The following is a 14,681-nucleotide window of genomic DNA, read 5'->3' as shown; positions in this document are numbered from 1 at the left end:
TAGATTATATTATATATATTACATGCATGCATATAATGATATATTTGTATTATATATAATTTTATATATTATTATTATTTACTTTAGAACTTCATTTCATTCATCTTTCAATTTAAATTTACATATAACCATAAAATATATATTAATATCTAATTTAAACCATATTTAAGATCGAAAGAAGGGTATAATTATAACAAAATTTTTACAAAATTAACCACTAATCAGTAAATCTGACGCTAAATAGGCTTTGCTACATCGCCAAGTGTGTGGGCTAATTAGGCAATAGGTGGAAGATAATGTATTGAACCATGTTAGTAGTGAGACTCATGCTCATTCTTTGTGGTTGAAGCTAGAGCAATTGTATAATACCCCATATTTTCGTAAAGTTGCCACGTATTTTAAGTGAGTTTAAAATATCAAAAAATATGCTTAAAATAGCAATAAGTGACCGAATCGGTCGTAGGGAGTGCCCTGGAGCTTAGATACCTAAGGACAAAGATATATTTTTGACAAGCGTCTCGAGGCGAGATTTATGACGCTGAAAGAAATTAAATCAGAGACGGTTTTTCGGTTAAGCTAAGTTGTAGCCTAAAATAGCCGAATGATGGTAAGGGGCTCCGAAAAATCGTATATATCAAGTAATTTTGAGTTATTAAATTCGAGATTTTAAGTATCTCGATAAATTTGATGTTTGAGGGTATAATTCTAATTAAAAAAATTATCCAAATGAAAGAATGATGAAATTATGAGCTTAGGTGGTGAAATGTTAAAGTTGAAAACTTGAAATATGGGCCAAAGTGTTATTTGAAAGAAGTTTAGGGTTTTAGCTTGGATTTCAAAAGATGGATTAATTCTAGTTTTGGATTTCAAAAGCCACTCAATTATGGCTTTGAGTCTTTGGAGTCCATCGCTAAGATTGTGACAAGTGGCATAACACCATTGGTTGAAGGATTCTATAAATAGGCACCTTGAGTTGCTCTCAAACCATTCCAAACAAATTTGAGGAGTGAAGCACTCTAAGAGGAGGAGCTTGCTCTAGAGAGAGAGAAGGAGGTTCGGCAAGAAGGCAGGAAGAAAGCGACGGAGAAGCGGCGGAGAACGAGCCTCGTCGGAGTTGCGAGTCTTCGCCGGAGTTCGCCAAAATCAGTCAGAAAAAAAGTGAGGTAAGTCTCATTTTTTTTGATAATCCTGTAGAGGGGGAAGAGAGGGTCGCGTAGGTTCAAACGGAGGTCGAATCGAAGTTAAAACGAGGGAGATATGGCCGAAATACGAAAACGACGCGTTGCTGTTCGGAATCTGGTGCCTGCTCGTGAGTTACACGCGCCGGATAATGGCTGCGCGTGGGGGCGCGTGGCCAGCCTTCTTGGGGCGCGTGAGGGGTCCTTTTTACATGCAATTTTCCAGTTATGCCCCTACTTTAATACCCTTCAACCCTATGTAAAAATATTTGAGGTTAGGTTTACCAAAACGTGTGTTTTCTGTAGAAACCTAGGCCGTTTGCTGTGAAATTATACCGTTGAAGAGATAAACCAACAACGTGAGACTCCGTGAGACTCCTATACTCCAAATCCTATTTTTATTCCTCTTATGAGAGACTTCTATTGCATAACTCGTATTTCGTGAAGTTCTTATACGTAAACTCTTATTATTTGCTTACGTGAAATCATGTTGCATTTATGAATTGAATTTTTCTGAAAATATATGTTGTTGGCTTTTTAACTATTGCATTTATAAAATTCGTGTGGCCATACTGTTATACCTATTTGTTGTTAGCCGAGGGCAAAAGTCGGAGATCCCTCGAGAGGCGCTATGCGTGCGCCATCGAGAAAGCTCTCGTGGGGAAGACCGTGAGTCTAAGGCACAACGGATGTGGTGCTCGCATGAGTTCTATGAAGTTGGGCCGAAGTGACATGATTAGGGACCTCCCGAGAGGCGCTATGCGTGCGCCATTGAGAAAGCTCTCGTTGGAGGAGGCTGACATGTTCACGAGGCACTTCGGAGTAGTTCTCGTTGTCTTCTCATACATTTTATACCTAATCATGTATCTATAAAAACTGTTTTTGGAGTTTCTCACTAGAAGATTCATCTTTTAATTGGACTATGTCCCTGGAATATTCAAACGTTCCAGGTTCGACAAGCAGCTCTAAGGAAAAGGAGGTAGCTGAAGAATAAGTTTAATCTGTTGTCTGTAGCATATTTAGAATATCTTTATTTATATGCGAATCTATGTAATTTTGGATATGTTTAAGATGTTCAATTATCATTTGCTAGAGACGATGTATATTAATACATTTTGTAGACTCCTTGAAAATTTTTATGATAAATAAAGCATTATGATTGTGAACCATATCAGGTTCGATCTAGCTTCCGTATTTGAAATTTTAACACATGTCTTAGCTATTTAATATTGGGTTTGTTAAGCTGAAAAGGTGAAAATTAGGGTTTTTGGGAATTTGTGTGATGTATGGCAGCTATTGTGATATGAAAAATTTTATGTTCCCAAAATCATAAGTTATAACACGCTCAAGAAAAATTTGGGGTGTTACAAATTGTATGCTCAGAAGGATAGAAATCATAACTTGTTCTTGATTAAGAAGATGATTGATTTAAACTAAGAAGAAGGGACTTCGATGTTAGATCACTTGAATGTGTTTCAAGGATTGTTCAATTAGTTGTTTGGTATGGGAATCAAATTGGATGATGAGATTCAAGGTCTATGGCTTCTTAGCACGCTATTAGATTCTTGGGAGACATTTAGAATGTTACTTTCTAATTCCGCTCCAAATGGTGTTATCTCCTATGGACTTAGTAAAGAGTAGTGTTCTAAATGAGGAAATGAGAAAAAATTCACAAGCTAATTCCTCACAATCTGATATTCTGGTTACTGAGTCAACGGGGAAGAGTTTGAATTGGGATTCAAAAAGAAGTAAAAGTAAAATCTGAGATAAGTGAAATAAGTTTGCAAATGTAGAATGCTACCACTGTCATAAAAAGGGGCACGTTAAGAAGAGCTGTTGGAAGCTAAAGAGAGATAACAAAAATAGAAAAGGATAGAATAAATGAGATAACAAAGAATGAGTTGCAGTCGTTATTGAAGAGTTTCTCATTGTTCTTGATGAAAATGTTGTGAATTTTGCATGTCACGAGAGCAGTTGTGTCATTGATAGTGGAGCCTCTATTCATGCTACATCGAGGTAAGAATTCTTTACTACATATACCTTAGGTAATTTTGGTTCCGTCAAGATGGGTAATGATGGTATGGTTAGTGTTATTGGTATGGGAGATGTTTGCTTAAAAACTAGTAATGGTATTAGACTTGTGCTTAAGGGTGTTAAACTTGTTCTGAATATTTGTTTGAACTTGATTTCAACTGGGAGACTTGATGATGAGGGTTTCTGTAGTACATTCAGTGATGGTCAATGGAAGCTTACAAAAGGTTCTATGGTTGTGGCTAGAGATAACAAATCTTTGTCTTTGTATGTGATGTAAGCTAAACTTTTTAGAGACATTGTGAATGCAGTGGAGAATGATGGTACTGTTGAGTTATAACACAAGAGGCTCAATCACATGAGTGAGAAAGGAATGTCTGTGTTGTTTAAGAAAGAGCTCATTCCAAGAATCTCTAGTGTACACTTGAAAAAGTGTGGTCACTATTTGGTTGGCAAACAACATAGGGTCTCATTCAAATCGTTTTATCTTATAAGAAAGCCAGAAATACTTGATTTGATATACACTGATGTGTGTGGTCCGATGAAAACAATATCTCTTGGTGGTGCATCTTATTTTGTCATGTTTATTAATGATCACTTAAGAAAGGTGTGGGCTTATACTATGAAGAGTAAAGATCAAGTATTAAGTATTTTCAACCATTCCAAGCATTGATTGATAAACAGACGGGGAAAAAGTTGAAATGTATTCAAACCAACAATGGAGGAGAGTACTTTGGACCATTTGATGCTTATTGTTAAAAGCATGGTATTAAACATCAGAAGACGTTACTTAAGACACCTCAGTTGAATGAGTTGGTAGAGAAGATGAACATAACACTTGTTGAGAGGATTTAGTGCTTGCTTTCTGATTAGTGGTTAATTTTATAAAAATTTTGTTATAATTATACCATTCTTTTGATATTAAAAATAGTTTAAATTAGATATTAATATATATTTTATGGTTATATGCAAGTTTAAATTGAAAAATGAATGAAATGAAATTTTAAAGTAAAATTTAATAATAATAATAATAATATATAAAATTATATATAATACATATACATCATTATATGCATGCATGTAATATATATAATATAATATAATATATATATGTGCCATGTGTAATACATATATATAATATATAATTTATTAATAACATTAAATTATTTTTATTTTTTTTTAGGCATGAAGAATTCAAGCCCATGAAGACTTAAAGTCTATGAAGAATTCAAGTCCATGAAGAAATCAAACCCATGGAAAAATCAAGCCCATGAAGAATTCAAGTCCATGAAGAAATCAAGCCCATGAAAAATTAAAGTCCATGAAGAATTCAAGCCCATGAAGAATTAAGACCCAATTTGAGCAACCCATGGAAGATATTATTTGGAGAAGGCCCAAGGATTATTTTTAATCCTAATGAAGATTAAAAACCAATTTATAGAAATCTATTTTTATTTTTTATGTGAGAGCTTTATTAGGTGTGTTTTTTAGCTAAAATCCATTTAACTATTAGGTGGATATTATAGCTAAAATCCATTTAACTTTATGAATGCTTTATTAGGTATGTATTTTAGCTAAAATCTATTTAATATTAGGTGTGTATTATAGCTAAAATCCATTTAACTTTATGAATGCTTTATTAGGTATGTATTTTAGCTAAAATCCATTTAATATTAGGTGTGTATTATAGCTAAAATCCATTTAACTTTAAGTGTGTGAGTGCCCATTAGATATAATTATGTCTAGTTGAATAATTGAAATTGTGTGATTTGTATTGCATCTTGTGGCCTATAAATAGATCACTTGATTGCATTTGTAAGTGTGATTATTATTCTTGAATAAAAGTTTAGTTGTTTCCTTATAATTCTCTCTTTGAGAATTGTTCTTGTTCTTTCTCATTTTCTTTAGTACTTTCTCTTATAATCTTACTTTTTTTCTTTCTTCTTTTAAATTCTTATGTCATTTATTATTACTTTATTATTCACCGCCTAAATGGCCGGTTAATTTGTGCCTTTAAATTTCTGCAATTTTAATTCTTGTCATTTAATTATTCACCGCCTAAATGGCCGGTTAGTTTATGCCTTTAAATTTCTGCAATTTTAATTCTTGTCATTTAATTATCCACCGCCTAAATGGCCGGTTAGTTTATGCCTTTAAATTTCTTGTCATTTAAATTCTGTTATTTAAATTACGTCATTTAAATTTATGTCAATTAACTTTCAAATAAAAATGAGTAGTTAAATCTAATCTTGGGTTAAGGCAAGGACAGTGTCCAACGCCAATGATTCCCAAAGAAAGCTGCGCTTTAAATAAGTAACATTAATTTAAATTTCAGTATGAGTGTGTATTAATTATTAAAAAATCACTAGGTTTGGATTGGAGCGTAAGCCTAACTTAGAGCTTTCATGCCATGTATGAGAGTTACTAGAACTGGAAACGCTATCATACCCAAATCTGGATGATTAATTTAGTTGTTTTGTATATTAATTGTAATTGAATTTATGGTAGTTGCTTAAATTAGAATCCCGCATATCATGTATGGGGATTGCTTAACCTAGAACTATCATCATCTCTAATTGCATTTAATAACAAATCCTCATATCTGAAATTAAATTAATGTTGCTAATCTTTTATGCTAAAATTTGGGAATCAACGGGTTGGTACTGAAATTGTCTTAACTCAAGCACTATCCAAATTCATATTTTTACGTTTAATGTTTATTTCAATTTTTGCCTTACTTTATTTTCTAGTATCTGTTGTCTAAAAATAAAACCATAAAAAATCTTGTTGTCAATTTGTCCAAATGCGTGTGCGTGTGTGTGACATTCTTTTTCTTTTGCCATAAATAAATCTCTCAGTGGATGACCTGGATTCATCTAGAAAATATAAATATAAATTTGGACTACAACTGCACTCGTACACTGGCGAGTATAAACCTCTCACTAAAATAAAAAAAATATAAAAGTTTTATTATGATTTGTTTTTATTGTGTTTTAATTGCAGGGTGAGAGTGCAGCCACTTTCACATGTAGATTTACCGAAATGGTTTTGGGGTGAGACTTTGAGTACTGTAGTGCATGTGCTGAATTTGTCACCTAGCACACCTTTACAAAGTGATGTTTTAGATAGGGTTTGGACAAGTAAGGATGTTTTCTATGGTCATTTAAAGGTCTTTGGGTATAAGGCATTTATTCATATTCCTAAATATGAGAGGTCCAAGCTTGAGGTAAAGTCTCGAAAGTGTGTTTTCATCAGTTATGGTTAGGATGAATTTGAGTACAAGTTTTATTATCCGATTGATAAGAAACTCATCAGGAGTAGAGATGTTGTGTTAATTAAAGATTAGACAATTCAAGAAATTGATAAGTTCGAAAAATCATTTCAGAATAGAGATGGTTTGCTTGATTCAAAGATAGTTCTTTCTACATCTATTTAGGGTCAAGTTAAGGATGAGGTTCAAATTGATTCACCTAACACAGATGCTCCCCGCACAGGTTGATGATGGTGTTGGTGAAGATGATCATGTTGAGACACCAACTATTGAGGACCTTCCTCCAGTTAGAAGATCTACAAGAGATCAAAGACCATCCACGAGATATGATCCTAGTGAATATGAGTTACTAAAGAGGGAGGACCGGAAAGCTTTGATGAAGCTTTAGAAGATGAACACAAGGAAAAGTGGTGAAAAACCATGGAAGATGAGATGGATTCTTTATACAAAAACCACACATTCAAGTTAATAAAGTTGCTTAAGGGTAAATGGGTTTTGCAAAATAAGTAAGTGCACAGGATTAAGCATGAAGAACATAGTTTGCTTCGTCAATACAAGGCTAGACTAGTTATTAAAGGATTAAGCCAGAAGTAGGGAGTTAAGTTCAATAAGATTTTTTTCCCCTATTGTGAAGATGTCATCTATTCGCATTGTTCTTGGTTTGGCTATTAGTCTTGATTTAGAGGTTGAGCAAATAGATGTAACGACAACCTTCCTTCATGGTGATTTGGAGGAAGAGATTTACATAGTACAACTAGAAGGCTTTGTTAAAGAAGAAATAAATGATTATATGTGTCGTTTGAAGAAAAGTTTTTATGGGTTGAAATAAGCACTAAGACAATGGTATAAAAAATTTAAATCAGTTATGGGAGAGCAAGGGTATAAAAGGGTGTTTTTTACTAAAGTTGTTAGCTCTCCTCTTGCTACACACTTTAAATTGAGGAGTCAACAAAACTCTACTGCAAGTTTAGAGAAAGATGATATGGCACGGGTTTCGTATGCTTTAGCAGTAGGGAGTTTAATGTACGCCATGATATGTATAAGGTCAAATATAGCTCATGTAGTTCATACAGTTAGTCATTTTATTTCTAATTCGGGAAAAGAGCATTGAAATGTCGTTAAGTGAATTTTGAGATATCTACGTGGGACATCTGGGTTAAGTCTTACCTTTAGGGGTGAGAAACCATTACTGGTTAGTTACACCGATGTTGATATGGCTGGAGACGTTGATTCTCGAAAATCTATTTTAAGGTATTTGGTAAAATTTGCAGGTAGAGATGTGGCATGGCAATCTAGGTTATAGAAGTGTATTGCACTTTTGACTATTAAAGCAGAATTCATTGCAGCTACAAAAGCACGCAAAAAGTTGTTGTGGATGAAGAAATATCTCCAGGAGCTCAGTTTCAAGCAAGATCATTATGTGTTGTTTTGTGATAGTCAGGGTGTTATTCACCTTGGTAAAAATCCGTTTATTCAAAGTCAAAACACATTGATGTTTGATATCATTGGACATGTGATGTTCTAAGCACTAAGGCTTTGGAACTTGAAAAAGTTCACATGGATAATAATGAAGTTGATATGTTGACAAAAGCATTACCAAGGGAGAAGCTTGAGACTTGTCGATCAATAGCTAGAATGGCAATCTCCTCCAACGAGTCATGAAAAGGGAGATTTGTTGGGTCGGGCTTCCCTTCTAGTTGGAGGATGACCCAATAATGGTTTGAGTATTCCTAAAATGATAGCTTGATAATGGTTGGGTATTTCTAAACGAATGACCCAATTTCTTTCATTAATGTTTTTATGTCATGGGACTAAAATATCCTTAATGAGATTAGAGTTTTTTTTTTTTTTGCCTCTTAGGCTATAAAAGTCGTGCATTATAGGTAAGAAAAATAGAAGGAAAAACAGCAAAATTCTTAGAGAAATTCGGATTTCTGTTTTTGACTTCACAGTTGTGATCAAATAGTTGTTTAGATAGTGTTTTGTGCTTCGATTGAGTTGAAATTTAGAGGGTATGTTCGAGACTCGTGGTTCTAGAATCTGAACGGTGGAGATCGAATTTAGAGGTCGGGATCCTTGGAAATTGAGCCATTTTTGTACTACATTATGGTTTGGTCTGTTCTTCCGTAATTCCTTTGTTATTTCAGTAATTTGAGATAAGTTTGATTCTTTGTTTTATCTTTTTCCTTTTGTGATTGTTGAGAGAATTTTATAACCTATGTTTGGTCATATTAGTAGAATTTTTGGATGGACCTCGGTCTTATGGTTTTTACTCCTTACATTAAGGAGGTTTTCCACATAAATTAATTGTTTCATTTATTTTTGTGGTTGCACTCAATACTTGGCTGGTTGATTTATTTCCTCACAGGTTTTCACAAGTTAAGGATTGGGGTATATTGATCCCAACACTTGATTCTCCTCTTTCTCCTTCATTGAACTGAATAAATGCTGCAAGTGATTTTTATAGCTTTGTAGTTCACACCGCTATTCCAAATTCAAGCATATGTCAATTTTACCACATTATGAGGCACTAATAAATTAAGGGGATAGAGAACATGGCTTAATTGACCTACCAACGCAATCAACGACAACTTTAGCATCATCGTGCCAAATGCCATACCCCAAGGACTTGGCTTTCCATTTTATTTTGTCCTTAGAATGAAGCCTAAGGTTTATGTTGGGATGGATACTCATGTTTCATCCTAAAGTAATTGACTAGTTCAAATTTTTCTTTTCTTTTTTTTTTTTATGCCTGGTTGCTATTAACCTAGGTTACATAAAAATAAAAATGGGAAACGTTTTTTATACGAAACAAAAATAGAGAAACGACATTTTTCCAAAAGCTAGGACACGAAAATGCAGGGTAAACTGTAAATTTTAAAAATATAAAGGTTGTTTTGTAAATATAATTTTTTATATAAAAATAGTTCAAACATAATTTAGGTCTTATTGATTCACACTGAAATTTTGTCCAATTGATTCACATTGAAATTTTTTGATGGCTTCATAATCAATTAGGTCTTATTCATTATTTACCAAGTTATGAGTTGACACCATTGCGTCAAAGTTTCCTATGAGTTGCAAAATTAATTTGATAATCTTCTCAGTTCACTAGAATTTACAAATATTTGACTTCTAGTAATGAAATTAGATGATTTTATTAAAATGCAATTGTCACATTTGGTCCAATAAGCAAAATTCACAAAATACCATTTTATGAATGACCATGAAAAACTATCTAGAAGAAAAGAAAATTTAGGCATGTAGTTAAATAGAATTGACCATTGGTATATAAATATATATTTAAAATATAACATATTAGACTTCATGCACTCCATTAATTGTCAATACCCAAAAAAATAACTGTAGAATCATGAAATGGGTGAACAATTCAATACTAATTTTCTATCAACAACAAAGAGTTAAGAATATCAACAAATTCATTAGAATATAGTTGAGTATATGTATGACAAATAATCAACAGAATTGAGGATTTTTTATCAACAACAAAGAGTTAATGCATGAGAGAGAGAGAGAGAGAGAGAGATGGGGGGTTAATTACTTAGAGAAAAAACTACCAAAGTCTGACGGTTGGTGCCGACGATTATCGGTAAACAAACCAGATCGAAAAGTAATAGGGATGAGAATGAACGATTGGCAAAGGAACTGGAAGCGAGGGAATGGTGAGGATTTCTCCAAAAGATAAGGAATGATGGTAAGGGAAAAGAAGAAAAATCGTTGGAAAAAGGAGATGGAGGAGAATGAGAAGAAAAAAGCAAACTAAAATTAGGGAAAAAGGAAGAAGAAGAAGGAATAGAAGAAGAATCAAGAAAGGTGGAACTTTGGGAATCGTATGTGAGTGATTGTTTGAATTGCATTTTTAGCTGGAAATGCATTTCTATAAAATTCTATAAATTGCAAAACGGTCCTAGAACGTTTCACAATTTATAGAAACGACCAAGAAATCGTTTCTTAGCCCTTTTTTGCATTTCCAAAATAAAAAATAATTCGAAAACGTCAAAACGACATCTCCGAGTCGTTTATGTGCTTCAGAGCTGTTAACTTCAAATACAAGGACAAAAACAATATCAACAATTTAGGTGGTGTTCTCTTTGTATTTTAGTTTTGAGTTTTGAATTTATTTTTAATTTTGTGTTTTGAATGCTTGTTTTGAGATTTTTTAAAACTCGTTCTTTTTTTCATTTTAAAAAATTATTTCTCAAAATAGAAAACTGGAAAACGTGTTTGCTTTGAAAATTTGTAAAATATTATTTTATGATATTTTATTTAAAAAAATTGATTCAAAATAAATTATAAATATTCATTAATAAATTATAAATTTAATTTAAAGAATTTCAAATATAATACAAGTTATATAATTTAATCATATATAATATATTAAAATTACAAAGTACATTCTAAAGTCATTTTTAATTTGACTCAACTATTAATTCCATAATAAATTTATTTTTACCTATAAATTAAAATCTGATATTAATTTTGAATTTAAATTAATCACAACATAAATATTAAAAAAATTATAAATCATAAAATAGAAAAATATTAATTTATTCAAAATTTTAAAAATATCATTGAAAAAAATAAATAAATAAACTATATTACATTGGGTGTGGAAGCGGTGGTGAAAGAAAGAAATGACAGAGTGTGGTGGCGGGCGATTGAATTTGGGCATGGCGGGTGGTTGCCGTGGCCGATCTAGGCGTAGAGGGCAGGGGCGGAGCCATTAGGCCAGATTTTTTATTTATTTTTTTATTTTGTATAATAATTTACTACTAAAAATAAAAATATTATATTATATTTTATTACTAGAAATAAAAAAAAATAAGTACTAAACAAACCAAGTATATAATGGTGCAATAGTAATCATCACAACATTTTTTTTACAATGATGATGTAAATACAATTACGTATTGAAGAAAATAATGAAGTAAAGAAAGCAAACATGAAGAAAATTTATATTGAAGAAAATAAACAAATTAACAAAGCAAGTATTGAGCAAATTGATGTTGTACAAATTTCTATAAATTCCCGACTAAGAACTACAATAATGGATTACAATATTAATTTTCATGATTAAATTAGAAGACTCTACTTATAAAAAGGTCTGTATCAGCCTCAAAATCAAGACGATTCATTCCAGTTTGGTTTAATGAATTTAGTAATTAGTTGGAATATAATATAAGCAAATATGTTAAATTTTACTTATACTGTTATCTTTTTAAAATAAATAATGGGGAACAAGGAGATAGTGATTCTTTCATGAAAAAAAAGTTCAGTAATTTTTTTTTAAAAAGATATACTTTAAGTTCATGTTGGAGATGATAATAATGCACATAATTAAGTTCAAAATAACTGTGAAACCTTAATGAATCACTAGTAAAATATTGAGATAGTTTTCTTCAACCAATTAGAACAAACACTATGTGATAATCGAATTTGTCTAAATGTATCAATTGATTGTATTCGACTTTTTCTATGACAAGAACTAGCCTTTCGTGATCATGATGAGTCTAAAGATTCAAATAATTAATGTAACTTTTTTAAATAATTGCAATTTCTCGTACGAAAAGTTGTAAAAAATAATTGTAAGAAAAGTCATTTTAATATTATCACTATTATCTTATTTTTAAAATTATATTTTTTGTATTTAAGTTCATCCCTACTGAATCAAAATCCTGACTCCGCCCTTGGTGGAGGCCAATGGCGAGTGGGGGAGGTGGTGGTGGCGATGGCGGTGGCAAATCTAGGCGTGGAAGGCAATGGCGGTGGCGGATTTGGGCTTGGAGGGTAGTGGTGGTGACGGCGATGGCGGTGGCAGGTGGATTTGGGCTTGGCTGGCGGTGATGGCCGTGGCAGGCGATGGCGATGATGGCAGTGGTAAGCGTGGATGGTAGTGATAGCGGTGATGGCGGTGGCGTGGATGATGGTGGCGATCAAGCTTGAAGAGAAAAAAAGAGAAAGAGAAGAGAGGTGGAAGAGAAAAGGTGAAAATAATTGTTGTTTTTCGTGTTTTGGATTGAGGGGTTGGTTTTGACTAAAAACAGCGAAAATGTATTTTGCCGTTTTGAGTTTTTTGCGTAAATTTTTTTGTGTGTTTTACAAAATATATTTTTGAAAATAGATAAAGAAACGTGTTTTGAAAAAATTAAAAATAAAAAACAAAAAACGAGTTGAAAACACTAAAAAGAACACACTTTAGAGATGATGAAATATAATCAATTCTAATTTTCAAACAAGAGGCAATCTCGTTCTCAATCTCAATCTCATAATCGCTTTTTCTTTTAACCTTCTCGCTGCCCTTCGCTAACTTAACTTAGCTACCAACGGGCAACAGGCCTTCCTGGGGAGAGAACATCTACTTAAAAAAAAAAAAAATCAAATCCACTTTGCGCCGCGTTTGGATGGCCCCCACGTAGCAGATTTTCCGTGATTGGTGCTAAGCTGTCAGAACCCTGCCCAGTTGGCTTCCCCCCCCCCCCCCCCCCCAATTTCTTCTTCTTCTTCTTCTCTGTTTCTCTCTCTCTCTGGAAGAAGAGGAAGAAGAAGAACCGATAATTCTGTTATGGCGATGGCATTGGCTTCACTCGTTCTGTTGCTGTGCCTTTCACCGTTCTCACTCTCTCAGTCACAGTCAGAGCAGCTGAGACCGGACTACTACCAGACCACGTGCCCCAGATTCGAGGAGATAATGCGGGACACCGTCACCACCAAGCAGATCGCCTCCCCGACCACCGCCGCCGCCATCCTCCGCCTCTTCTTCCACGATTGCTTCGCCGGCGGCTGCGACGCCTCCGTCCTCATCTCCTCCACCCCCTTCCACAAGGCCGAGCGCGACGCCGACATCAACCTCTCCCTCCCCGGCGACGCTTTTGACCTCGTCGTCCGCGCCAAGACCGCCCTCGAGCTAGCCTGCCCCTCCGTCGTCTCCTGCTCCGACATCCTCGCCGTTGCCTCCCGCGACCTCCTCACCATGATGGGCGGTCCCTTCTACCCCGTCCAGCTCGGCCGGTACAGAATAATCCAATTCATTTCGATGTTTTCTCTTAGAACTCCATTCTTTCATCATCTTCCCTAATATGGTATTAGAGCCGTGTTTCTTCTAACAGGAAGGACGCACTCGTCTCCGACCCCGCCCTCGCAGAATCCACTCTTCCGAAGCCCACAATGCCGATGACTGAACTGATCGAGATTTTCGCTTCCAAAGGCTTCTCCGTGGAAGAAATGGTGGCCTTGAACGGCGCCCACACGATCGGCTTCTCTCACTGCGACCAATTCAGCGCCGACCTCTCCCGGACCGACCCCACGTACAATCCCACGTACGCCGACGGACTAAGAAGAGCGTGCGCCGATTCCCGGCAGAACCCGTCGTTGTCGGTGTTCAACGACATCATGACGCCGAACAAGTTCGACAACATGTACTTCCGAAACCTCCCGAAGGGTCTGGGTCTCTTGTCCTCGGATCGGGTGCTGTACTCCGATCGGCGGACGAGGCCTTTCGTGGAGGCGTACGCGGCGAACGAGACCGCGTTCTTCGAAGCATTTCGTGGAGCGATGGAAAAGCTGAGCATCCTCGGCGTGAAAGCTGGGCAGCAAGGAGAGATCAGGCGCCGGTGTGATGCGTTTAATTAACAATCCTTCAAAGGGGTTGGTTTTGGTTTTGTGTGATTGGTTTCTCTAAATTGATTCTTTTCACGAATTAAGGTGATATTTTAAGCTCAATATACATAGAATTGCTTCGTCTTCTTCGTGCATGGATGAATCTCTGGGTGGGTCTTGGCGTTCAATCGATTGTGCTGGGCTCTGTATGGGCAATGGAGATCATAAATTTTCAAGGGGGTGATTCAATTTTCTGGGTTTTTTTTTGGAAGAATATAGATACCCTGTGCGTGTGTGTGTGTTTTCGTTTTCTGTTCAGAGAGTGAGTTTTGTCTATTTTGTCCAACTCATGGTGCCATGGAACATTGGCACATGGTGGTGGTGGTAGACAAGAAGCGGGATTTCGTCAGTTGTTTGGTTTTCTTTATAGCCGAGCAGTTCTTGGTTCTTGAATTCACATGCTTCAAATTTTTCCTCGTTTACCGGCAATGCCCGGTGGTACGCTAGAGACATTTCTCGATTGCGGTAATTCTACTTAATTTTTGGCTGCTTATCCGAGAGCGCCCATAGGTTTAAAGGCACAC

At 35.0% G+C, this 14,681-nt stretch overlaps 1 protein-coding gene across 1 annotated transcript; it reads left to right on the top strand.

Annotated features, from left to right (window-relative positions):
- The first annotated feature begins 12,995 nt into the window (after positions 1-12,995).
- Positions 12,996-14,242, top strand: LOC127799408 (peroxidase 63). Its single transcript, XM_052333419.1, has 2 exons — positions 12,996-13,509; positions 13,608-14,242. The coding sequence occupies exons 1-2, from the start codon at positions 13,064-13,066 to the stop codon at positions 14,128-14,130; spliced, it is 969 nt and encodes a 322-aa protein (XP_052189379.1). The 5' UTR covers positions 12,996-13,063; the 3' UTR covers positions 14,131-14,242.
- Positions 14,243-14,681: the final 439 nt, after the last annotated feature.

Source organism: Diospyros lotus, chromosome 4, assembly GCF_014633365.1.
Source record: "Diospyros lotus cultivar Yz01 chromosome 4, ASM1463336v1, whole genome shotgun sequence".
Classification (NCBI taxonomy): Eukaryota; Viridiplantae; Streptophyta; class Magnoliopsida; order Ericales; family Ebenaceae; genus Diospyros; species Diospyros lotus.
This window is presented reverse-complemented; position numbering and strand designations above follow the sequence as displayed.